The sequence below is a fragment of the Podarcis bocagei genome (assembly GCF_964188305.1).
Source record: "Podarcis bocagei genome assembly, chromosome: 1".
Classification (NCBI taxonomy): domain Eukaryota; kingdom Metazoa; phylum Chordata; class Lepidosauria; order Squamata; family Lacertidae; genus Podarcis; species Podarcis bocagei.
In genome coordinates, this window is record NC_138125.1 from 4,826,521 (window position 1) to 4,854,199 (window position 27,679).

Here is a 27,679-nt window from a genome sequence, read left to right on the forward strand (position 1 = left end):
AGGTCAGCACCAACACTTTGAATTGTGCTTGGAAACGTACTGGGAGCCAATGTAGGTCTTTCAGGACTGGTGTTATATGGTCTCGGCAGCCACTGCCAGTCACCAGTCTAGCTGCCACATTCTGGATTAGTTGTAGTTTCCGAGTCACCTTCAGTGGTAGCCCCACGTAGAGTGCATTGCAGTAGTCCAAGTGGGAGATAACTAGAGCATGCCGAGACAGTCTGCAAGCAGGGAGGGTCTCATCCTGCATACCAGATGGAGCTGGTAGACAGTGTTATATGTGAACTGGGCAGCTTCCCTCAGGATTTCTGTGATGAATACAGCCTTTCTCTCAACCTCATAAAGGCACCAGCTAAGGGTCACTGGATTGCGTCATGACCTACCACTGATGAAATTATAGGAAAATAAAGAAACTGACATCACATGCAAAGAGGATCACTGTCGTTCTCCCTTATCGCAGTTTATTTTTTATAAATATTTATTAAAGTTTCAGAAAAAGGAATTGCATTAAAGCAAAAAATACAAGAATAAAAGACAAAAATTAAAATACAAGAAAAATACAGAATAAGTACACAGATAAAAAAATAAAAATAAAAAATCAACCTTTCCATATCTTACATTCATATCCTTGTTTCCCTGACCTCCTCATACCTCCCTTTTTTGTATTCCAATTCAGTTAATTAATTCAGCAATTTCTTTCCCTCCTTATTATCCTGATCTTTGATCTTAATATATTATAACATTAAATTTTTACCTATTTAAAAATCCAATTTTCCATATTCTTTTATATCATTACATCATTCTAACATTCATTAATTTTGCAATACTTCTGTAAATAGTCTTTAAATTTCTTCCAATCTTCTTCCACCGACTCTTCTCCCTGGTCCCCTTATCGCAGTTTAAAGCAACCATTTATGATTAAATCAGTCAAGAGAAAGCTCCGCTGGTTGCTCAAGATTCCTGCCCACCCACGTTTACAAAGGCCAGAGTACATCCTGTAGATATTGGCCCGAGGCCAAAGCACTCTCCCAATAAGGCCCGTTGCTTTCGTGTATTCAATTAAACTGTCTCCCTTGGGAGTCACAATCTCCTTGGAGGTTAATGGTAGCCAGAGCTCACACAGATGTAAATATTTTTACAGTGCACAGAAATGCACAACCTGCGCCTGGTAATGTTTCTTTTCCAATGGCATTGCGGTTTCTCACAGTGTAAGCCTATGTGTGTTTGCTCGGAGATGATGATGATGATGATGATGAAGAAGAAGAAGAAGAAGAAGAAGAAGAGGAGTTTGGATTTGATATCTCACCTTTCACTCCCTTTAAGGAGTCTCAAAGCGGCTAACAATCTCCTTTTCCCTTTTTCCCCACAATAAACACTCTGTGAGGTGAGTGGGGCTGAGAGACTTCAGAGAAGTGAGACTGGCCCAAGGTCACCCAGCAGCTGCAGGTGGAGGAGCGGAGACGCGAACCCGGTTCACCAGATTACGAGTCCACCGCTCTTAACCACTACACCACACTGGCTCTCAGGCCTACTGAGATCACTGGGGCTTACTCCCAAGTAAGTCGCGCCAAAAAATGATTTGAAGTGGCTTCCCTCAACCTGGTGACCGCGGGAGGGAGGAATCTGCCCATTTCAGATTCTCAAACGCCTTGGTACTCAAAACATCTTGGAATCCAAAGACTGAAAATCCGGAAATGTTCTGGTTTGCAACTTTTTCCGGAAGCCGAACGTGCTCCGTTTTGAGTATTACGTTTCTGATTTGAGCGCCACTCTTCTATTTTAAGTGTTACACTGAGGTCTGTCTGTTTTTGCTATTTATTTTGCGTTTTGTTTTTGCGACTCTTTTTTTGTTTGACTGTGTGGAACCCAGTTTAGCTACTGACTGATTGTGTGACTGCACTACATTGTTTATTGCTTTCTTTTTATGGACCCATGGTCTCATTAGGTAGTAAAATTCATGTTAAACTGCTGTTTTAGGGGTTGTTTTTAAAAGTCTGGAACGGATGAATTCATTTTGTATTAGTTTCTATGGGAAAGCGTGCCTTGGTTTTGGAACGCTTTGGTTTTGGAACAGACTTCTGGAACGGATCAAGTCTGAGAACCAAGGTACCACTGTAATCTTAAATTCTGTTCTCTGCATTTCCACACGAATTTGTCCTCATGAAAATTCTTCACCATTAATGGAAAAATTATCCAGACATACAATTTTCGTATACAGTGTTTTGCATACAACATTTTCCTTAATGTAATGCATCTACTGGGGTAAAGTGTGCAAGAACTGCAAAATTAGATACATTTTATGTGCCCTTCACTGCAGGAAATGCATTTCTGTGTACAATACTTGGCTGGAAAGTTCAGAGAAGTGTGAATTTTGAAGGATGGCTGTTTTGTTTCCCTTGTTCTTTCTGAAAGTGCGAACCAAGCATTTTTTTATTTCATAAAATTTATACAGCCCTTGATTGTAAAAAGAAACACCCCAAAGCGGTTTACAAAAGATAAAACAGCAAAACCGAGGAAAACTCACAGGAATACAAAAGTTAAATACTAAAACAGATTAAAATTACCTTGATTGTCTAAGCATTTGCACAGGCTTGTGTAATAAACAAGAATGTTTTTAGCAGGCACCGAAAAGAGTACAGCGAAGGCGCCTTCTTGATCTCAATAGGCAGGGGGTTCCAAAGTGTTGGCTCTGCCACACTAAACGATCAGGTTCTTATAAATGTGGTATAAGGTAAAGGGGACCCCTGACCATTAGATCTAGACGTGGCCGACTCTGGGGTTGCGGCGCTCATCCCGCTTTATTGACCGAGGGAGCTGGCGTACAGCTTCCGGGTCATGTGGCCAGCAGGACTAAGCCGCTTCTGGCAAAGCAGAGCAGCACATGGAAACGCCGTTTACCTTCCCGCCGGAGTGGTACCTATTTATCTACTTGCACTTTGATGTGCTTTTGAACTGCTAGGTTGGCAGGAGCTGGTACCAAGCAACGGGAGCTCACCCCGTCGTGGGGATTCGAACCGCCGACCTTCTGATTGGCAAGCCCTAGGCTCTGTGGTTTAACCCACAATGCCACCCGCGTCTATTTTGCCTTTAAATGTGGACCGAATTGAGTTTCTCTCCCACCCTAGGCCTCCAGCTGTGTTGGACCACAGTTCCCATCAGCTTGTGTGAGCTGTAGTCCGAAGCAGCTGGAAAACATCACTTAGCGGAAAGCTGTTTAAAGAAAAGGAGACCTAAGTCTTGCCATTAGGAGTCATCAGATGTTGGATGGTTTCCTTTTCCAGCAGTAATATTTCCAGCCCAACTGGATTCCTGTAACCTAGGAGCTACGCCACTATAAAGCGGGAAGCATTTATAGAGGATTGTTTCTGTCCCGCCTTGAAATCCTAGCGGGATTACTTTCGTTGTTGAAAAACACCAGGCGGCTTTTATAGAACAGTTTATTCCTTATGCCTCACCCTCCCAATTTGCCCAGGGGGGAAATATCTTTCTTTGGGGAGTAAACTCAGGACCCCCAAATGAATTCTCAAGTTATAATGCGAGTGAGGCGGCCCCTTGCTCAGAGGAAGAGAACTTTTTAGACACTGGGAGGGCAGATCTCAGCACTATTTTTATCTTCTGAAAAGCCACGGGGAGCAGCAGAGAAATGCGGAGGAAACACGAGGAAGAGCAAAAAACACAAAAGACCCAAGAGGAAACCAAGTTTTATTTTGCACCTCTTCCTTAAATATTTCTGAAACAGAATCTCAAAAGGAACAAACCATGGCACCCTTTCGCATTTATTTCATTTATAAGGTTTCTTACACTCCCCTTTGCCGTTAAAAGTCCCCGGAGTGGTGTTACAGCAATACAGGTTATGCAGCATCATGTTAAAACAACAGTTTTGATTGGCAAGGAGTTTAATGAATTGAAAAGTTCCCATCCCCTCACAGCATTAGCGTTGCCAGGGGTTAGACTAGATGGCCCTGTGTGTCCCTTCCATCTCTATAATTCTGTGATTTCAGCCATCTGCATTTCAGCAGCCTGTTGGGTGCCCCTCCTGAATAATGTCCTGATTTACACGTAACACTAAACCACGGTTTGCTTAAACCACAGTTTGTTTAATAAGCAGCAAGCTAAAACAAGTTGTCTGACAGACAAGAGACAACAACAAACCACGGCTTCAGAGCAGTTTGTTGGCAATAAACAAACCATAGTTAAGTCGCTGGGCGGATAACACCATTGGTAAAGTTTATTAAACCACTAAACCAGGTTTGAGGAAGCTTTGGTCTTCCAGAACGACAACTCCCATCACCCCTGGCTTGCTGGGGCTGATGGGAGTTGTAGTTCAGCACGATCTGTAAGGCTAAAGGTTCCCCATACCTGTACTAAGCCATGGTTTAATAAACCATGGTTGAACAGGCTATGGTTTAGTGTTGACTGCTAACCAGGGTAAGATGGGGCTGCTGCGAACTTCCTTGGCTTAGCATCGTAAGCCCTACGAACACCTATGCTGTTTGTCTCCACCATCTGGTATTCAAAGATAAACTGCCTATGTACATGGAGGCTCCATTTGCTATCATGGCTAATAAACAGAAACCCCCTTATGAAGAAAGGTTGCAGCAACCGGGACTCTCAACTGAGCGGAATGGTGAGAGACAGGAGACAGGATTTAAGTTTGCAAAATGGTGCATGGCAAGGAGAAATTAGACCGAGAAAACTTCCCTTCTCTCTCTCTCTCTCATTACACTGGAACTTGGTAAAGGTAAAGGGACCCCGGCCATTAGGTCCAGTCGTGACCGACTCTGGGGTTGCGCCGCTCATCTTGCTTTATTAGCTGGGTCATGTGGCCAGCATGACTAAGCCGCTTCTGGCAAACCAGAGCAGTGCACGGAAATGCCATTTACCTTCCCACCAGAGTGGTACCTATTTATCTACTTGCACTTTGAGGTGCTTTTGAACTGCTAGGTTGGCAGGAGCAGGGACCGAGCAACGGGAGCTCACCCCGTCGCGGGGATTCGAACCACCAACCTTCTGATTGGCAAGTCCTAGGCTCAGTGGTTTAACCCACAGCGCCACCTGCGTACACTGGAACTTAGGGACATCCAATGAGGCTGAATGTTTTTTTTGTGTGTGTGTGTTTTTATCTTGTAGTTTTACACCGTGAACTGCCCTGAGATCTGGGGACGGAGGGCGGCATACAAATTTAATAAATAATAGTAATAATAAATAAAATTCTTGGAGGAGAGGGCTATCAGCAGCCACTAGCGATGCCCTGCCTCCACGGTCAGAGGAAGTGCTTCTGGATCTCTGCTGCTGGAAACCGCAGGAGAAGAAAGGGCTCCTGAGGTTGGATCCTGTTTTTGAGTGCCCCACAGGTATTTGGGTGGCCACTGTGAGGAGCATATACTGGACCAGATGGCAGAGCTATTGTTGTTCTTATGCTATTAATATTAATATTAATTATTAATATTAATATCTACATGGTGCCTAGGGAACAAATTGCACCTTAATATCAGCAAGACAAAGGAGATGGTGTTGGACTTACGGAGGAAGGGAGGAGAACTAGCTTCGCTGTACATCAGGGAGGGCAGTGTGGAGAGAGTCTCTTCCTTTAAATTCCTAGTTGTTTATCTCAGTGAAGACCTTCCTTGGAAGATCAATACAACCCAGGTGTTTAAGAAAGCCCAACTCCATCTCCTCAAAGTATTGTGGAAGAACGATGTCAATCAACACCTGATGATCTCCTTCTACCGGTTCACAATAGAAAGTGTCCTTTCCTACTGCATCACGGTGTGGTAAGCTGGTTTGACATCAGCTGATAGGAAGTGCTTATAGAGCGTGGTGAATACAAAACAAGGTATTATGGGCTGTCCCTTGAATCCGCTGGATGACATCGTGGAAGAACGTTGCCTCAGGAGAGTGAGGAAAATTCTCAGGGATGATTCACACCCTGGCAGACACTTTCTTGATCTCCTGCCCTCGGGCAGAAGATATAGAAGCACGATTAGTCGTACCAACAGGGTAAAGAACAGCTTCTATCCGTGGGCTGTTAGGCTGCTAAATGAAAAGATAACAACAGGGCAACTGACTTTCGGGTTTGGTGTGTGTGCGTCAGTAAACGAGGGGAATTAAGACTAAGAGAGCTGAGTGGGGGGTGCTCGTATAGCCTCACTGTATACAAGTTGTACAAGTGACAATAAAATATTCCAATTTCAATTTCAATTCAATTAAAAGACCCAACCTCTCAGAAGCTAACGTCTCCACATTCTGCCTCCTCTCTGCTTTCCACACTTACTGGCCATTTTGTGTACAGTTTGCACTAGTAAATTATGCCTCTACCTGCTTTAAGTAAGAGCATCTTCCTTCTGGATTTGAAGATGTTGATTTCAGTGCGTAAACAACAAAGTTAATGGTTCATATAAGATAACGCAAGCTAATACGGATCTTACCACATTGACCAACGACCAAATACAGTTTTACTGACATATAACATCTGAAGTCAAAGGAAACAGGAGGAAGAAAACAGTGGGTTTCGAAGATAAATATCCATTGATAAAGTGTGCATCATGTTCTTTGCATTGGCCCCGGCCTTCTTCCGAGAGAAGAAACGTGCAAAGATGACACGTTTGGTTACAGAGTGTTTTGCAAACAAATAATGGTTCCTCGGGGAGATAATTCTCCCTCTGTCTCAGTGCAACATAAGGTTGACCCATCTAAGCATCATAGCATGCAAAATCCCCCAAATTCAATCCTAGGCATCCCCAGGTGAGGATGGAAAAGACCCCTGCCTGAAATCCGGAAGAGAAAATTCCAGGAAGGAAAGACAATAATCAGCAAGATGGACCAATGATCCAATGTTGTCTCCAATCTGAACAGTCTCCAATGTTGCCACCTGAGGATTTCCTGGTGAACAGTTAGGATGGATGGCCATCTGTCAGGAAGTCAAAACAAGATAAAAAAATTCCTTCCAGTAGCCCCTTAGAGACCAACTAAGTTTGTAATTGGTATGAGATTTCGTGTGCATGCACACTTCTTCAGATACACTGAAACAGAAGTCACCAGACCTTTATATATAGTGAGAGGGTGGGGAGGGGTATTACTCAGAAGGGTGGTGGGAATGGGTGATTGGCTGATAGGTGTGGTAAACCAGTTGACGACTGTTAACGACTGCAGTTGGTCTTACAGGAAAAAGCAAGGGATGAGATGGCCAAAAATAGCTTTATCATGTATAATGAGATAAGAATCCAACGTCTCTGTTCAGACCAGGTCTCTCCATGGTTTTAAGTTTGGTAATAAGTTGCAATTCAGCAACTTCTCTTTCCAGTCTATTTCTGAATTTCTTTTGTAATATGACAGCTACTTTGAGATCTTGTATAGAATGTCCTGGGAGACTGAAGTCTTCTCCTACAGGTTTCTCTGTCTTGTGATTCCTGATGTCAGATTTATGTCCATTTTTTAAATTTTGCTTCAACTACGGCAGACCAGCACGGCTACCTACCTATGTCAGGAAGTCTTTAGCTGTGATTCCCCCATGGCAGAACATTGGACTAGACTAGGATTCCTAAAAGTCCCTTCAAACTCTACAGATCTAGGATGGAGTCATTTCAGACAATTGCCCTAGGGAAATGCAGGACAGCGCATACTTTTATGTCCAGCAGGCATGCCAACATGGGAATGGAGAATTCTAGCCATTCTCCTGGAATTACCCTGAGGAACTGTCCAGAGATGGACTTTCAAACTTCTTCTTCTCCAAAAGCAGGAGACCGTTCACTGCCTGCAAATGCCAGCCTGTTCGACGGGCTTTGGTTTGGCAAAGGGAGGCCTCTGCCTGTCTGTAGTTCGTGGTTTTAGGGGCACCCGGCAGCAGAGGACAGAGCGTATCACCCTCAGGATGGGGGGCCGGAGGATGGCAAACACCCAGGGGTCAATGATGGAATTGAAGGACAGGAACCGCATTGCCTGAAGGTCTTCCTTGTAATCCACACCCGGGTCAAAATGGTTCATAAAGGCACGGACCTGGAAAGAAACAAGAATAACAACACACTGTTTAGCAAAAGTAGAGACATCACCTTTCCCACAAAGGTCCGTATAGTAAAAGCTATGGTTTTCCCAGTAGTGATGTATGGAAGTGAGAGCTGGACCATAAAGAAGGCTGATTGATGAAGAATTGATGCTTTTGAATTCTGGTGCTGGAGGAGACTCTTGAGAGTCCCATGGACCGCAAGAAGATCCAACCTCTCCATTCTGAAGGAAATCAGGCCTGAGTGCTCCCTGGAAGGACAGATCCTGAAGCTGAGGCTCCAAGACTTTGGCCACTCATGAGAAGAGAAGACTCCCTGGAAATGACCCTGATGTTGGGAAAGATGGAGGGCACAAGGAGAAGGGGACAACAGAGGACGAGATGGTTGGACAGTGTTCTTGAAGCTACCAGCATGAGTTTGACCAAACTGCGGGAGGCAGTGGAAGACAGGAGTGCCTGGCGTGTTCTGGTCCATGGGGTCACAAAGAGTCGGACACGACTAAACGACTAAACAGCAATAGCAGTTTAGCAATTGTATAGCACACGAGGCTTAAAATGTTATGGGTTTTAATTTATAGAATTTATACGCCATGTGATTGGTAAAAACAGCAACTCCCTCAGAGTGGTTTACAAGGAGAACAAAACAATGACATCGTCAGTAAAAAACAAAATAAAAAAATTCCTTCCAGTAGCACCTTAAAGACCAACTAAGTTAGTTCTTGGTATGAGCTTTCGTGTGCATGCACACTGAAGAAGTGTGCATGCACACGAAAGCTCATACCAAGAACTAACTTAGTTGGTCTTTAAGGTGCTACTGGAAGGAATTTTTTTATTTTGACTATGGCAGACCAACACGGCTACCTATCTACTACTAGTAAAAAACAAGTCCTTAAAATATTCAGGAGGAACAAAACCCAGCAATAAACTGAAAACAGATTGAATGTCAGAAGCAAGCTAGCAGTAAATCACACCATGCACATCGGAGTTAACTCTTGATTGGCAAAAATACGATCTGCCAGGACCTGGCAGAGTGTCAGGCCTAATGAGTACAGCAACTCCATCCCGGTAGGTCTTGCCCCCGTGAAGCAGTTCCCGAGACTGAAGGTCCCCACAGCTGCCTAAGTCATCTCCTCTCCAGGGTTTTTCCCAAGCAATTGGAGACTGTGCCTGCATTCCAGCCTTTGCTCCTCGCTCTTCATGCCTCTTCTGGCCCTGAGAGACAAGGGGGAAGTTTGTCACAGCAGGAGGGGAAGACACCTGTGACTCTTCACCAGCCTAACTCATCTCTGCCTCTCCCTTTTTTAGAAATAATTTTTATTCTTTTTCAATTTCAAAAACCCAATATTAGCCTTATTATATCAATACCGAATTGCGATACCAATTTGAATACAAGTCAATCAAATAGCCAACTATTAAATTTAGGTGGCTCCCTGCATGCTAGGCTTCAAGGTTTAATAATTCCCTTTAATTACGATCCAATCTTAATAACAATCCCTTATGCCACAACTACAATGTTTTCATTTCAATTCTTATTAGCACATTTAATCATTTACGAGTCTGCTAGTGAAGTTCTCCTTTCTTCTTCCTGTGTGAGGTATTTATTTTAACCAATTATTCCTTTGCGTCTTTGCCAAATAGTATGTCCACCTTGGTTATTCCTGGTCTCCATCATGCCTTGTGTCTTTTTGTCTCAGTGCCATTCTAGAGCAGGCATGGCCAAATTGGCCCTCCAGATGTCTTGGGACTACAATTCCCACCATCCCTGACCACTGGTCCTGTTAGCTAGGGATGATGGGAGTTGTAGTCCCAAAACAACTGGAGGGCCAAGTTTGGCCATGCCTGTTCTAGAGAGATCTCTCTTTCTTTGTCTTCCAGCCTCTCTGGCTGCAGTTGTAAAATCCCACCCATCTCTGTCTCTTGACCTCCCTTGTCCCTCTCGCCTGTTTCAGCTTCTGCCTCCAATTCTAGACTTCTCTCTGCCACAGACTCTCCCAGCTCACCAAGTCCTGTTACCCGGGTGAACATATCAGACGACACAACAATTCTTCCCAAGCAGCTCTTTATTTGTAAGCTGGAACAGAACTGAACTGAAGAGCTCAGTCAGCCTGCTTATATAGAGCTCCAGAACAACGTAACTGTTGCAACTTTCTAAAACTATCCAATCACTGAACGTCACTTTTGATCCTTCATTTGCATACAAACTATCCAATCACTGAACGTCACTTTCAATCCTTCATTTGCATAACTATCTACAGTATCCCCCTGCTGGCCCAGGGTGAGAACTTCAGTACATAACACCTTCCGTTGGAGGTTCCCCAACTGGTCCGTTCTACCATTCCTCTGCGTCCAACCGGTCCACGACATTGAAACATATATATCAACGTTCTCCATGGAATGTCAAATAATGGAACTCACTTCCGCAGGAGGCAGTGATGGTCAGTGGCTGTGATGGCCTGGGACTCAGGCTCGGACTCGGAACCAGAGGAGTCTCTGTCTGCACTGGATCCTTTGCCTCAGACATCATCTGAACCAAGTCTGGGGCCTGATCCTGAAGAGCCCCAGTCTGCACAGGTTCCCCTGCAACAAGCACCAGCTGGGCTGAGTCAGGGGCCTGAGCCTACCCTGGCTCCAGATGCAGGGATTCCCTCGTTGCCTTCAGCTGGGCCTTCACTTACAGCTGCTCCACTACCGGTTGGGTCAGGGAAGGCTGAGGCGGCCTCTGGGTCTAGTGACCCACCGACGTCTCCCGAGCTCCAGAGACTAAGGTCTGAGAGAAGGAGAGACCTGAGTACTCGCAGGAGGACTGTTAACCTTCAGGCGAAACAGGGAGGTGAGTCGCCGGGGGCTCAGGACTGGCCGCTACCCCGACAAAGATAAAAGGCTGTCGGACCCTGCCCCAGGTTGCGGGAGCAACATTGCTGTATGCCAGATCCTGCCTGAGATCCTGTACCTGCTCTTGCCTGGTTTTCTACCTAGTGTCCTGCCTTGGCCCTGTTGGACTGACTCCTAGCAGAACCTTTGGATTCTGGACCGGCCCTGGACAGCGTTGCACGGGTTATCCCCGGGCCCAGCACAGTGGCTGCTAGCCATGACAGCAATGTCCTGTCTCCACTTTTGGAGACAGCAATGTTTGTGAATGTTTAGTCGTTTAGTGGTGTCCACCTCTTCGTGACCCCCTGGACCAGAGCACGCCAGGCACTTCTGTCCTCCACTGCCTCCCACAGTTTGGTCAAACTCATGCTGGTAGCTTCGAGAACACTGTCCCACCATCTCGTCCTCTGTCATCCCCTTCTCCTTGTGCCCTCCATCCTTCCCAGCATCAGGGTCTTTTCCAGGGAGTCTTCTCCTCTCATGAGGTGGCCAAAGTATTGGAGCCTCAGCTTCAGGATCTGTCCTTCCAGTGAGCACTCAGGGCTGATTTCCTTCAGAATGGAGAGGTTTGTTCTTCTTGCAGTCCATGGGACTCTCAAGTGTTTCCTCCAGCACCAGAATTCAGTCGCAAAAAGCCGGCCACTGTGAGAACTAGCTGGGCACTTGGCCTGATCCTGCGGGCTCTTATGTTCTCATGCCTGGCTAGGCTTGTCTGAACAAAAATGTTTTCAGCAGCTGCTGTAAAGAGTACAGTGAAGCCCTGATGTCAAAACTTCACAGGGCAGCGGAAAAGGACAATAGCATGCCCAGGAATATTCGTTAAACGGAGGAGGCATGTTGGGATCTGCTTTTGAACCTCAAGCGTTTTACGGGTGGAAAAGGCTGCAGAGAATTACGTCAGCCCCCCTAACACAGGAAACGCTTCAAAGGATGCTCTGACTGTGTGGACTTAACTGCACTGCAGCAGCAAGAAGGTTCTTTATAAGGCTGGAGCAGAACACAGGAAATTGTTGAGGGTCTGGCTCACAGTCCAGGGTGAATTTGTGGCTGTGGTTTTGCCTCCAGGCTTACGCCAGCCTCCCTTTTCAGCCTCTGAGTCTCCCTTCCTGCTCCTTCCCACTTCTTTTTAAAAATAAATTTATTTATGCTTTTCAGGTTTATACATTTCACTAACTCGAAAATCATCTTAAAAAGCAGAGACATCACCTTGCCAACAAAGTACCGTATAGTTAAAGCCATGGTTTTCCCAGTAGTGATGTATGGAAGTGAGAGCTGGACCATAAAGAAGGCTGATCGCCAGATAATGGATGCTTCTGAATTCTGGTGCTGGAGGAGACTCTTGAGAGTCCCATGGACTGCAAGAAGATCCAACCTCTCCATTCTTAAGGAAATCAGCCCTGAGTGCTCACTGGAAGGACAGATCCTGAACCTGAGGCTCCAGTACTTTGGCCACGTCATGAGAAGAGAAGACTCCCTGGAAAAGACCCTGATGTTGGGAAAGATGGAGGGCACAAGGAGAAGGGGACGACAGAGGACCAGATGGTGGGACAGTGTTCTCGAAGCTACCAGCATGAGTTTGACCAAACTGCGGGAGGCAGTGGAAGACTGAAGTGCCTGGCGTGCTCTGGTCCAGGGGGTCACAAAGAGTCGGACACGACTAAACAACTAAACAACAACTTGACAATCATTTTAACATTTCAAAACTTGACTTCCTTTCCCCCTTTCTGCAGTTCCTTAAATGTATTTTTCATAACTTCTGCATATCCAAATTAACTTAATTTGCTCATTTAATTTTCATCTGTTTTAAATATATACTCGTATAAAACCGCAGGCTATAACAATAATCCTGCCAATGTTCTTAACTGCTTACAATTTATCTGTCAGTATTCAATAAACCATTTCCATTCTTTTATATATAAAAAAGTTTGTTATCTTATTCTTCCGCCATTTCTGCATATTCCATAAATTTTTGTATCCATTTTTCCTTTACTGGGACTTCTGCTTCTTTCCATTTTGGGGCAAGTAGCATTCTTGCCGCTGTAGTAGCATACATAAATAAATGTCTATACTATTTAGGTAGTTCTGTCCCTATAATTCTCAAAAGAAAAGCTTCTGGAGGTTTTTTGGGTTTTTTTTACAAGCGTTATTTTAGACATCCTTTTCAATTCATTATATATCATTTCCCAGTAAGCCTTTTCTCTCTCTTTGGTGATCCCTCATAGCTGAGTAAGATTGTCTTCCATTAACAATGAGTCCGTAAGTGACTGTGGAGGCCAATTCTGGACCCACACGTCCTTCCACAGTGGGGACATTGATTCCCAGCAGGAGTTAATCACGGTGTGGATTTGCCAAGCGTGCCTTCCTCTTAGCACGTTTCTCCCCTTCGTCCTGAGTTTGAGCATCTTCAAAGTCCATGACACCTTTGGTAAAGGCTGTTCTCCAACTGGAGCGCTCGCAGGCCAGTGTTTCCCAGTTGTCAGTGTTTATACTACATTTTTTAAGATTTGCCTTGAGACAGTCTTTAAACCTCTTTTGTTGACCACCAGCATGGCGCTTTCCATTTTTAAGTTCAGAATAGAGTACAGTGGTACCTCGGGTTACAGACGCTTCAGGTTACAGACTCCACTAACCCAGAAATAGTACCTCGGGTTAAGAACTTTGCTTCAGGATGAGAACAGAAATCGTGCTCCAGCGGCAGCGGGAGGCTCCATTAGCTAAAGTGGTACCTCAGGTTAAGAACAGTTTCAGGTTAAGAATGGACCTATAGAACGAATTAAGTTCTTAACCCGAGGTACCACTGTACTGTTTCCGATAGTGGAAATGGACATATTCACCTTTCGTGGGGTTTATCGGGGACAGAATCCAAGATCTGCTTCTACATGCAGAACAGATGCTTCACCACTGAATTCAAATCATCCCACAAAGCAATCCTGCTACGTGGTACATGATCTTTGTGAGGTTCCAAAATGACCTGCAGCACTCACTTGTCACAAAGTGTAGTGCTGGTGACTAGTTTAAATAGTTTATTCTTTTATGTAAACAGCAGATGGAAAATTGGAAGTTCCCCTTTTGCATTATTATTATTATTATTTTTGCTCATGTTTCTTTCCTTCTGCTTTCTTTCTCGCTCTCTCTTTCCTCCCTTTATCTCTATAGCCCCTTTCTTTCCTTCTTCCGTTTTTCTCCTTTGTTTTGTACCTTTCGTGGCTGCAATTTTACTGGGAAATCTCAATAAATAATTGTATTTTTAAAAAAATGGGCAGGGGCTGCCATGCCAAAAGGTTGAGTGCCTAACAGGTCCCTGTGAGAGTGCCTTTTCTGCAGATCGAAGCAGCGGAATGAGCATGCATGGATGGGGTAAGGCGATATTCAGTAGAGCTTACTCCCAGGGAAGTGTCTTGCACAGCCACCTTCAAAATGATGCACACTAGACAAAGATCCGTATAGTTAAAGCTATGGTTTTCCCAGTAGTGTTGTATGGAAGTGAGAGCTGGACCATAAAGAAGGCTGATCGCCGAAGAATGGATGCTTTTGAATTCTGGTGCTGGAGGAGACTCTTGAGAGTCCCATGGACTGCAAGAAGATCAAACCTCTCCATTCTGAAGGAAATCAGCCCTGAGTGCTCACTGGAAGGACAGATCCTGAAGCTGAGGCTCCAAGACTTTGGCCACCTCATGAGAAGAGAAGACTCCCTGGAAAAGACCCTGATGTTGGGAAAGATGGAGGGCGCAAGGAGAAGGGGATGACAGAGGATGAGATGGTTGGACAGTGTTCTCGAAGCTACCAGCATGAGTTTGACCAAACTGTGGGAGGCAGTGGAAGACAGGAGTGCCTGGCATGCTCTGGTCCAGGGGGTCACAAAAAGTCGGACATGACTAAACAAAAACAGACAAAGATGTGCCACTGATCTCATTTTGCAGCATGCACCACCTGCTAGGAGTCACAAGCTGGGAAGATGTGCTCTTTTGCTCAGACCCTGCTTGCAAGTTTCTCATGGGGCAGCGGACTGGCCACCATGAGAACTGCATGCTGTACCAGATGGGAGTTTGGCCTGGTCCAGCTGGACTTAAGTGCTATGCATCATTTGTCTTATTTTGCTATTTCTTGGGAAAGGAAGGAGTTATGCAAGACTCTGAGCAACGCTAACCCGCCTAACCATCAGAATTCTTACTGGCTTGTGAAGTGTCAGGCAGTGTCCGCCAGAAACTTACTTTTGTATCTAAATAATCTGTAATGAATTGGGGTGGGATGTTTAAAATTCACTTTTCCCAAAAACAACAACCAGGGTCCTTTCTACTGGGGATAATTCAGAATGAAATTCCCAGGTGTCAAAAAAAGGTTATTTATGTAAGCTATTACTGCGGACTGTGTTTCGTTAGTCCCAAATGGAAAATGAGCGACCAACCAGAGAAGAACGGTGATTTAAGATGACAGAATATGCACAACTCGCAGACTTAACATATAGAATAACAGAACAAGGAGAACGTATGTTTAAAGAAGATTGGAAAATGTTTATTGAATATATGGAGGGGGGAATTGTGTACACCTGAAAACGTTGGCAGCGTTAAGATAAATTCGACGGTGTAAATTAGGTTTGATGGATGCATTTTTGGAATATGGAATGGTTTAGTTTTTGTAAAATATGCAGGAATCTATGATACGCAAAATGGACCATGGAAGGAAAAGAAGGGAAGTCATTGATATTTTAAGGATGTTGAAACGAGTATTTTAAATTGTGTAACAGAAAATTTAATTTTAAAATCATATATGTAAAAAGAAATTTAATTTTGGTTTTATAATTTTATTTTACTTATTGTTTTTATTATTAAATTTATATACCGCCTGTCATTAAAAGGGTGGCTCACAGAATAAAATACAATACACAAGAAAGTAATTAAACCCAAATAACAAAACAATACCCCCCTCCTTCTGAGAATTCACAGAAATAATTCTGAGATTTGCAGGAAGCTCCATTCATTATGGCAGCCTCCCCTGCCCTCTGCAGAATCGTGGCATTCAGGAAGCCCTGGAAGCAATAAGACCTGCAAAACTTCTCATGTATCCATGCCTCAGTTTATTCACCATTCAAAACAGGGATGGGAAAACTGTGTCCTTCCAGACTGTTGTATCCCTGAACATTGCCCAGTGCTGGCTGGAGCTGATGGGAGTTTGGGCTCCAATGGCAGCCATCATGGCTAGTAGCCTTTGATAGCCCTCTCTGCCACCATGGTTTGGAAGAACCTGTTGTAGGGCAGAGTCAGTGTGGCGTAATGGTTAGAGTATGGGTCAGCAAACTAAGGTCCACGGGCTGGATCAGGCCCAATTGCCTTCTGGCTGCAGCCCACGGACGGTCCGGGAACTGCCAGCATGCACACATTCTTTCCCTCTCCCTCCCTCTCCTTCACATGGCGCCGCCGGGTGCTCCTCCTCCCTCCCAGCTTCTCCCTGTGCCTTCCTCTTAGCACGTTTCTCCCTTGCGTCCTGAGTTCGAGTGTCTTCAAAGCCCATGACACCTTTGGTAAAGGCTGTTCTCCAACTGGAGCGCTCGCAGGCCAGTGTTTCCCAATTGTTAGTGTTTATACTACATTTTTTTTAGTTTTGCCTTGAGAAAGTCTTTAAACCTCTTTTGTTGACCACCAGCATGACGCTTTCCATTTTTAAGTTCGGAATAGAGTACAGTGGTACCTCGGGTTACAGACGCTTCAGGTTACAGACTCCGCTAACCCAGAAATAGTACCTCGAGTTAAGAACTTTGCTTCAGGATGAGAACAGAAATTGCACGGTGGTGGGAAGCCCCATTAGCTAAAGTGGTACCTCAGGTTAAGAACCCTTTCAGGTTAAGAATGAACCTCCAGAACGAATTAAGTTCTTAACCCGAGGTACCACTGTACTGTTTCCGATAGTGGAAATGGACATATTCACCTGTCATGGGGTATATTAGGGACAGAACCCAAGATCTGTTTCTACATGCAGAACAGATGCTTCACCACTGAATTCAGATCTCCTCGCAAAGTAATCCTGCTACGTGGTACATGATCTTTGTGAGGTTCCAAAAATGACCTGCAGCACTCACTTGTCACAAAGTTTGGAATAGAGTAGTTGCTTTGGAAGACGATCATCAGGCATCCGCACAACATGACCAGTCCAACGAAGTTGATGTTGAAGAATCATCGCTTCAACACTGGTGATCTATTATTAGCCCTCTGTTATGTGCTGAGTTGAATAGGATCCAAAAAGCAGCAGTCTGATTGGTCCTAGAACAATGCAGCAGTCTGATTGGTCCACAGGAGCCACCCAATCAAGCTCCAGGTGGAAGTGAATCCGCAACCTGATTGGCCTACAGGAGAATCCCAGAATTAGCCAATCAGGTGTGACCCATTGTGTAAATAATGTATATAAAGCAGCTATTTTGGGGGAACTTCAATTCCTCACTACTATGAGCTGAATAGAGAGCATGAAATCCACACTCGACTCTGAGTCTATTTCACCCTCCTTTCAATATTTTATATTCCTCCCCCGAAAGTAACGGGGGCACACATGAACTAAATTACTGGAATCCCAGGCAGCTCCAAACAACTTTCATAGGATTTCTGCTTGCGTAACGAGACTTCCGCTCATCTCTCTCCCTTTGCCTTGCACCCTCCCCCAAAATCTGCTTCCGAGTGTAGTGGGAGCCCCACAAAGCAGATTTAGGGGAGGAGAAGGTCCCACTGGGAAAGCGGGAATTCTCACACGCAGACTCAGGACGGTGACTTATCGCTGTGCTAAATACCAGCTGAGAAAGCCCCAGGCAGTCCAGGACGAAAGAACACACAACTGCGGCTTCCCCTTTCTGACCCGGCCCATTGCAGATCTGCCAGCTGCACCTTCTCCAGTTATGACTCAGCCGGGGGGGGGGGGCAAATGAAGTGGAGAAGATGTTTCAAGGCTGTTGAGACCCAGAGCTAAATACTGGGGGCCAACAGCCGAATGTCAATATCCTGTTATAATAAACTTTGGGATGAGACTGTAAGGATAGATAGAAAGAGAGAGAGAGAAATATCTAAATTAATGGTTCTTATTAGCCTGAGTAGCACAGAGTTAAAAACAAGAGAGTAAATGGGTAATGTAAATGGGTAAAATGGATGATAATTGCAGCCAGGCAGGTTACAGCGAGTAACTGGGAAAATGCAGAAGAGCTAGGGGTGAACCAATGGAGGAAAAAACTGAATCATATTATAATTTTAGAATACCTAACTGTGAAGATACATAGAATGAAAGGGTTTAAGGTCAGTGAGAAAGAGGAGGATTGGTTTGAGACAAGGGCTGTGATGCGATGGACACCACAGCAAAGTATGGTGATCCATACTAGCAATGGAAAGGAACGGTTTATCCCTGCTTCCTCTTGTCCAAGTGCAAACGGCAGTTCTGGTTTTCTCCCGGTTGACGTTGGCTCTGATTTAGAGCCGAACAGCAGGTTTTCCCTGGGAAGGAAGAATGGCAAGTGGAAAACCACACAGACCTGCGCACAGGGCAAGCGGAGGAAGTGTGAACCAGCCCAAAGTTTCTCCTCGTCATATATATTGACTCAGCATTTGCTTCTGGCTTTTCCATGTGTGGTATTTTCATTTTGTAAAAAGCCGCCCTCTGGCTAATTTGAGCTGGCTGCTGGGCTGCCTCTGTTGCTAGCAGCTCCCTGGGATTTCAGCCTTGTTTACACAGTTGGCTTGCTCATCTCATGCTGTAAAAACTAACGCATATAAACAGAAAGCCATTTAAATGTTTTGCATTCTATTGCACGGTTTAAGAGTTTCCCCTTTTTATGCCGCGAGAGGCTGGAAAGAGTCCCGAAGGTGGATTGAACATTACAGAATGTATCCACCTAACCATCCCAGAATTCGAGACCTGGGAGAAGAGACGGTGGAAGAGGACTGGAAGAAATTTAAAGACTACCTACAAAAACATCATAAGTTGTATGAATGTTAAGAGAATGCATGATAGAAAACAACACGGCATCAGTAACTCAGTTGTAAGATGTATGATTAAGTATTGTTTAAGAAAATGGTGGAATATGAGGTAATATTATGCTTAAGTTAACCAGTTTAGTATATGATAAAAATATTGAAAATTGGGGATATAATATTCGAGACTACAAAATAAGATTTGAAACAAGGTAATAATTTGCTGCTCGTAACTATATAACTGAGAATGCAGGAAAGGGTGATGTGAGGAAGTCCAAAGGTTATGAGAATATGATTAACGGATAAATTGATTTTGATGTACTTTATTCTCTATTCAGTCCTTGTCTACTTTCTAAATCTTTTCTGTTTCTTTTGTTTTGTTTTATGGTGATGGTATTGTGTATGTTTGTTGGTTTGTTTTATGTCTAAAAAATGTAATAATTTTTTTTTTTAAAAAAGAACATTACAGATTGTATCCACCTAACCATCCCTGGAATACCGGGCAATGTTTTGTGTTATTGTTGTCATCCATCCGTCTCGAGAGACAATGGGGGTGAGCCTCCGGGGGTGAAGTCAAACTTCTGTGTTAGCAGGTCCAAAGGGACCCCCCCCCCCGGGGCGCAAGCCTGGGCAGTGGGTCTGGAGGTCCTGAACTGCCCAGACGACAAGACCCCCCTCTCGGCCTTGCTGGCGGGGTCCAAAGGAAAGTAGAGAAGAAGAAGAAGAAGAGTTTGGATTTAATATCCCGCCTTTCACTCCCTTTAAGGAGTCTCAAAGCGGCTAACATTCTCCTTTCCCTTCCTCCCCCACAACAAACACTCTGTGAGGTGAGTGGGGCTGAGAGACTTCAGAGAAGTGTGACTGGCCCAAGGTCACCCAGCAGCTGCATGTGGAGGAGCTGGGAAGCGAACCAGGTTCACCAGATTAGGAGTCCACCGCTCTTAACCACTACACCACACAAGACGTTTGGCACCAGTTTGGCTGCAGGAGTTGCTGGAAGGAGGCTGTTGCAGGAATTTATATAGGTTGCCGGGGGGAGGTTACCCCTCCAGCAGATATCATGATATCACAGATATCACAGGCAAAGGCACAGCCCTCTTCATGTCTTTATCTGCTCCACACCTGATATTCTGTGAAATGGACGCATGGGCCAAATAGGGGTGTTGCAGGAATTTATGTATAGGTTGGGGGGCGTTGCCCCTCCAGCAGATACCATGCACATGCAGCTCACTACCAAAATCATCACAATCACTTTTGTGACTTTTGTGATTTGCCCCCACAAAACACTTCATCCCAGTTTCTTCCTATCTATTCAAAGGGCCTTTGCTGCACAATACCAAATGTAAGAAATCACTGATAAATGTCTCTATGTACTGGCTCACTGGGAAAACTTCAGAAATTCATCTAGACATGTGAGCTCAGCTCCTCAGCAGCCCCTCTGCCCGAGTGATAATCCCTGGCATCCTGATACCTGAGTGCCAGGCAGGTAGCCATTCCAGAAATAACAAACCCAGATGAAGACAAAAGGGTGCGATTAACTTGGCTGGGAAACAGGGAAATGTAAAGATCTCTTTTGTTCCACTTGATGGGTGTTTGGTGGAGGGCAAGGGGAACCATGGGGCAGGGTCCAGGATGCTCAGATTACTGCCACCAGACCTCCCCTTTCATGATGTAACCGTGATGTATGAGTGATGTAGTTTTTTTGGGGGTGTAACATGGGGATTAGCAGCTAATAAAAGTTTGGGGGCTCTTTTGTTGGGGGCTTCCATCTTGTTCCACCTGGTGGCAGGTGGGAGTCCTGTCGCGACAGTCTTCAATAAAGACCAAGCCTACTGGCTGCTGTTTCACTCTGGTATTCCTGGCTGCTTGTTTTTTGTCCAAGGGAGCCCCCAGATTTCTCCGTTAACAAGGCGTACAAGGAGTCATCCAACCACCTTAGGGACTCCTCTCTGGAGCCTCTTCATTTTATTTAATTTTTGTTAAATAATTTTTATTACTTTTCAATTACAAAACTCCAATATAAGCCTTATTATATTAATTCCAAATTGCAGTACAAATTCAAGTACAAATCAATCATAAAGCCAATTATAAAAATTTATATGCCCCCCCGCGTGCTGTACTTCAAGGTCTGTTGATTCCCTTTCACCCTGCTTCCGATCTATTACTCAATCCAATTACAGTCCACTCTTGATAAAATCCCTTGTACCCCAGCTACAATGATTGACTTCAATTCGTATTAAGACATTTAGCAATTTGTAAATTCGCAAGGGAAGTTTTCCTTTCTTCTTCCTGCATGAGGTTTTAATTTCCATCCACTGTTCTTTAGCCTCTTCATTATTGACAATACGAATGAACCAATAAAATTGACAATATTGGACCGCTCAATGGACAGCCCTACCATCCTCCTACAGTGACCGTGTTTGCTCTATCAATGCAGGAGTTCTTAAGTCTATTCCCCCCCCCCCCCATCCACTGACACACCAGGGGTTCAAATTGCTCACCCAGCCCATCTCATTTCAGGACCACAGTGCTATCTAGTTTCATCTTCGCTTCTGCCCAAGCCTCCTTGTGCTTTCCAACGACTAAAATTGGCAGATTGGGAAAGGTTATGGAAAGCAGACTTGAAAATTATGGCATGTTGTATGTATGCTGAAAGAAAACTACAGCGGTACCTCGGCTTACAGACGCTTCGGGTTACAGAGTCCGCAAACCCAGAAATAGTACCTCGGGTTAAGAACTTTGCTTCAGGATGAGAACAGAAATCGTGCTCTGGCGGCGCAGTGGCGGCAGGAGGCCCCATTACCTAAAATGGTACCCCAGGTTAAGAACAGTTTCAGGTTAAGAACGGACCTCCAAAACGAATTAATCTCTTAACCCGAGTTACCACTGTATATGAAAATGATGTACCAGTGGTATTTGACTCCTAGGATGCAGGTGGCGCTGTGGTCTAAACCACTGAGCCTCTTGGGCTTGCTGATCAGAAGGTTGGCGGTTTGAATCCCCGCAACAGGGTGAGCTCCCGTTGCTCAGTTCCAGCTCCTGCCAACCTAGCAGTTCGAAAGCACGCCAAAGTGCAAGTAGATAAATAGGTACCGCTCCAGCGGGAAGGTACACGACATTTCCGTGTGCTGCTCTGGTTTCGCCAGAAGCGACTCAATCATGCGGGTCACATGATCCGGAAAAACTGTCTGCAGACAAATGCCAGCTCCCTCCACCAGTAAAGCGAGATGAGCGCCGCAACCCTAGAGTCATCTGCGACTGGACTTAACTGTCAGGGGTCCTTTTCCTTTTAAGCTAGCAAATAGGTCAATAGGACAAGTACAAACACCTGCTGGAAATGTAAAGAAAAAGAAGGTACCTTCTATCATATGTGATGGACCTGTAAGGTATTAAAAGCTTTCTGGGAGATGATATACTGTACAGTGGATGCTCGGGTTGCGAACATGATCTGTGTGGGATGCACGTTTGCAACCCGCAGCAGTCGCAACCTATGTCTGCGCATGGGCGGGTTGCGATTCGGCGCTACTGCGCATGCGCAAAGCGCGATTTAGCGCTACTGCGCATGCGAGACTGCCGAAACCCGGAAGTAACTCATTCTGGTACTTCTGGGTTTCGGTGGTCCGCAACCCAAAAAAACACAACCTGAAGCAGGTGTAACCCGAGGTATGACTGGTTAATGAAATGAAAAGAAAATGTTTTAAATAACCTTTGTTAAAAAACCCCAGAAGCTTTCTTTTTAGGAATTACAGGTACTGACATCCCAAAGGAGCAGAAAAGACTTTTCATGTATGGAACAATAGCTACTCAGATGCTACTAGCCCAGAGACAGAAAAAAAGACAAAATCCCTAACAGAGAGGAATGGGAAGCTAAGATGATGGTCTATGCCGAAATGGCAAAGCTGACTGGAAAACTCCGGAACCAAGAGAACAAAAACTTTTTAAAAAGAATGGGAATTTTTTAATAAGTTATCTAGGAGACCACTATAAGCAGATGGAAAAATTAGCAGGATTTTAATTCAGCTTGTAATGTAATAAATGTTATGGACAATATGGATTGATGTAAAATTTAGAGTATGGAAAAATATGCAGTTGTAAATGTTGAAAATAGGATTCCATGGAGGGGATATGGGGAAGTCGAGAGATTCAGAGTAATCTCAATACATGGATATGTCTTTGGATTGTTATAATTTCGTATTTGTAAAACCAAACAAAAATGATTAGAAGAAGAAGAAGAAACTGGCGAAGAGTGGAGACCCTTTTCGGATCATCTGAGAAAATATTCGTCAAACGAAATTGCAGGTAAGACTTGAAAGGCAAGCAAAAGGATGCAATGTAAGATATATGGTTTTTTTTTTGGGGGGGAGTACTGTATTTAAGACGCGGGTGGTGCTGTGGGTTAAAACCACAGAGCCTAGGACTTGCCGATCAGAAGGTTGGTGGTTCAAATCACCGCAACGGGGTGAGCTCCCGTTGCTCGGTCCCAGCTCCTGCCAACCTAGCAGTTTGAAAACACGTCAAAGTGCAAGTAGATAAATAGGTACCGCTCCAGCGGGAAGGCAAACGGCGTTTCCGTGCGCTGCTCTGGTTCGCCAGAAGCAGCTTAGTCAGGCTGGCCACATGACCCAGAAGCTGTACGCTGGATCCCTCGGCCAATAAAGCGAGATGAGCGCCGCAACCCCAGAGTCGGCCACGACTGGACCTAATGGCCAGGGGTCCCTTTACCTTTACCTTACTGTATTTAAGGCATCAGATAAAGGATTTGAACAGAAACATCGTGGAAGTAAGGATGGGAGGTCAAAACACCAGGGGAAGGTTGTACGGGAACTGAACGGAATTGGTAAAACTGTATGAAAATCAATAAAAATTTACGGGGGAGGAAGAGTGGTTAGACACTGGCATAAATCGCAGGAGGAAATTGACTGATGTCTCACATTTAACATGCCTTTAAGAGTCATCCTGAGCCCTTAACGCTAAACATCCAAGACTCTGGGGCATTGGAAGCTGCCTTATCAGCCCTGCTGCGTCAAAAGGCTGCAGGGTCTTTGGGGAAGGCCAAGAGCTCACTGGGAGAACACCTGCTCTGCCTGCAGAAGGTCGCAGATTCAAACCCAGCTGCTTTCGGGGCCAGCAGCAGAGGGTGCTCAAGCTGCCAGGGCCCCACAGCCAGCAGAAGACCCATGGATCCTAACTGTGTACTGTTCTGGTTGCCTCGCCTCAAAAAGGATATTGTACTTTTGGGAATTTCCCAGTAGTGATGTATGGAAGTGAGAGCTGGACCATAAAGAAGGCTGATTGCCAAAGAATTGATGCTTTTGAATTCTGGTGCTGGAGGAGACTCTTGAGAGTCCCATGGACTGCAAGAAGATCCAACCTCTCCATTCTGAAGGAAATCAGCCCTGAGGGCTCACTGGAAGGACAGATCCTGAAGCTGAGGCTCCAAGACTTTGGCCACCTCAGGAGAAGAGAAGACTCCCTGGAAAAGACCCTGATGTTGGGAAAGATGGAGGGCACAAGGAGAAGGGGACGACAGAGGGCGAGATGGTTGGACAGTGTTCTCGAAGCTACCAGCATGAGTTTGACCAAACTGTGGGAGGCAGTGGAAGACAGGAGTGCCTGGCGTGCTCTGGTCCAGGGGGGTCACGAAGAGGCGGACACGACTAAACGACTAAACAACAACAACACTTTTGGGAATGGTTCCAAAAAGGGCAACCGAAATTATCAAAGGCCTGGAGAAGAGAAGATTTAGAGATGATGTAATGGCTGTTGTTAGCTGCTGTGAGCCCGGCTTTGGCCAGAGAGGGCGGGATACAAATAACATTATTATTATTATTATTATTATTATTATTATTATTATTATTATTATTATTATTATTATTGGCCTCCTTCAAATATCTGAAGGGCTGTGATCACATGGAAGAGGCTTGTTTTATGCTACTCCAGAGTGTAGGACCTGAACTATCGGATTCAAATGACAAGAAAGGAGATTCCAGCTAAACATCAGTCTGCAGAGCATGAGACTCTGCATGTCAGGGTCATGGGTTCAAATCCCATGTTGGGGGAAAAGATTCCTGCATTGCAGGGTGTTGGACTAGATGCCCCTCGTGGTCCCCTCCAGCTCTACAATTCTATGATCAGGAAGAACTTTCTGACAGTATGAACTGTTTGGCAGTGGAACGGATTCCCTTGACGGTGTCTCTGAAAATCGCTTGGGAAGACAGGCAAACTAATGCCAGTGTATTAGAAGAAGCAAAGATCACCAGTGTTGAAGCAATGATTCTTCAACATCAACTTTGTTGGAATGGTCATGTTATGTGGGTGCCTGATTATCATTTTCCAAAGCAACTACTCTACTCCGAACTTAAAAATGGAAAGCGTCATGCTGGTGGTCAACAAAAGAGGTTTAAAGACTGTCTCAAGGCAAATCTTTAAAAAAAGTATTATAAACACCGACAACTGGGCCAGCGCTCCAGTTGGAGAACAGCCTTGACCAAAGGTGTCATGGACTTTGAAGACACTCGAACTCAGGACGCAAGGGAGAAACGTGCTAAGAGGAAGGCACGCTTGGCAAATCCACACCGTGATCAACTCCCACCCGGAAACCAATGTCCCCACTGTGGAAGGACGTGTGGATCCAGAATTGGCCTCCACAGTCACTTACGGGCTCACTGCTAAGACTGTGTTCATGGAAGACAATCTTACTCAGCTATGAGGGATCACCAAAGAAGAAGTTGAGATTCCTATATTGCAGGGGTTGGACTAGATGACCCTTGGGGTCCCTTCCAACACTACAGTGCTACAATTCTGCAACTGTAAACCTCTTTAAGAGCCCCTTTCACTCTGATGCAGCCCCAGCCCCATGGCAGCTCACCCCGCACCTCTTGGCCAGCTCACAGGCTGGCTGCTTGTGCCCCATGATTTTGGACTGCTCCCCCGGAGCGTCCCAGTCGCATCCTCCCTTCCCACTCACCGTGAAAGGCAGGGAGCACACAGCGAAGGTGATGGTGATGATGGCCAGGAGAATGAGGTGGTCGAGCTCCTCGAACATGGACAGCTGCTTCCTGGCCGCGCACCTGGGGCTGGGCGCCTGGCCGTCGGAGGACTCCGTCTGGCGGAGCTGGGAAGAGGAGGAGGACGAAGCGGCGGCGGCTGCAGCTGCGGTCGCCCGTCGGGTGGATTTGCCCCTCCGCTGCATGCGGAACAGGTTGACGATGACGCTGAGGTTGCAGAGCAGCACGGCCAGGATGAGCAGCAGCAGCAGCGACGCGTAGAGGAGCGAGAAGGCGCCCCCCGACGACAGCTCCGCCGCGCCGCCGGCCCGCGGGAAGTGCATCTGGATGAAGCACCAGGTGCCCGGGCAGTACTGGACGTAGCGGCCGAAGCCGAGCAGCGGCAGGGCGCAGAAGGCGGCGGCCAGCGCGTAGAGGGCCGGTAGGGCGGCCAGCAGGAGCGGCGCGACGGGGCGGGCGCTCAGGAGCCGCTCGTACAGGTAGGGCGCGCCGATGGCCAGGCTGCGCTCCAGCGCCATGGCGCCCAGGCATCCCATCGTGGCCAGGCTGAAGAAGCTCATGGCGAAGGCGAAGTAGAGGCACACGCCGCCGCCGTCGGACAACCCGCGCAGCGTCCGCCGGCGCCCGTAGGCTGCCAGCACTACCGGGCTCAGCAAACACGTGCCCAGCAGGTCCGTCAGCACCAGCGCCATCACCAGCACGTGGAAGGGCGCCAGGCGCTCCCGGCGAGCCCGACGGCGAGCCCGCGCCCGCAGCAGCAGCCCCAGCGCCGTCACGTTGCCCAGCACACCGGCCGCGAACATGAGCGCCGCGCTGGCCGGGCTCTCGCCCGACGGCGGACGCAGCTCCAGCGCCGCCTCGCAGCTCGTGGTGTTCATCGGAGGGACTGCCCTCAGCGCGGTCCGTCAAGAGGGAAGGCTGGCGGAGGCGGAGAAGCCGGCGGGGGCGGGACCAGGCGACACCTCCCTCCTTCCTTGGAGAGAGACCGGGTGCCCCGTCGGGGGCGGAGCATCGGCCGGCCTCCCCAGTCCTTCGCCAGCAGCCGAGCCCCACGACGGCGTCCCCAAGGCGCACGAAGGAATCTACGGGGACCCCGAGGACCGTCGGAGGACTCAGTCTGGCAGAGCTGGGAAGAGGAGGAGGAGGACGACGACGACGAAGCGGCGGCCGCACCTGTTAGGGTGCTGGAGAAAGACCGGGTGCCCCGTCGGGGGCGGAGCGTCGGCCGGCCTCCCCAGACCTTCGCCAGCAGCCGAGCCCCACGACGGCGTCCCCAAGGCGCACGAAGGAATCGACGGGGACCCCAGGACCTCGCCAATCCCCGCCATCCGACAGCGTCCCGCAGGCGCACGCGGGGGGTGGGGGAGGGAATTGATGGGAAGCCAGAGGACATCTCCAATTCCGCCTCCCACCACGGAGTCCCCAAGGCGCAGGGGGAATCGACGGGGACCCAGAGCACCTCGCCAATACTCCTCTCCCACGGGGTGCAGCACCTTTCCCAACGCTTTCAACGCCGTGTAGTGTGAAGTCATCCGAGCCGTCTTGCTCCAGGGCCGGGATCCTGTCCTCCCACCGCAGCCCCGGATTCGCCCTCGACGGGGCGATGCGGCAGCCCCCGATCTCCGCGGCGTCCCTGGGCGCTACACGCGCGTGGGTCTCCTTCATAGGCGCCGACTCCATGGGGCCTGAGGGGGCTCGAGCCCCCTCAAAAAATTTTGGGGGGGGGCTCAGCCCCCCCAATAATCTCGGGCGCCCTTCCAGCAGAGCGCCGCCGCCATCCCCCGCCTCCTCCCCACCTGCTCCTTCGCCAGCCAGCCAGCCGCGCGCCCTAATCGGAGAGCCCCGGCCGTCCCCCGCGAGAT

At 46.8% G+C, this 27,679-nt stretch overlaps 1 protein-coding gene across 1 annotated transcript; it reads right to left on the reverse strand.

Annotated features, from left to right (window-relative positions):
• Nucleotides 1-7,085: 7,085 nt before the first annotated feature.
• On the reverse strand, nucleotides 7,086-26,695 carry PTGER2 (prostaglandin E receptor 2; the record flags this gene model as incomplete). The annotated part of the gene is made up of 2 exons (XM_081193686.1): nucleotides 7,086-7,995; nucleotides 25,778-26,695. The coding sequence occupies 2 exons, from the start codon at nucleotides 26,693-26,695 to the stop codon at nucleotides 7,747-7,749; spliced, it is 1,167 nt and encodes a 388-aa protein (XP_081049812.1). The 3' UTR covers nucleotides 7,086-7,746.
• Between the last annotated feature and the right edge of the window lie 984 nt (nucleotides 26,696-27,679).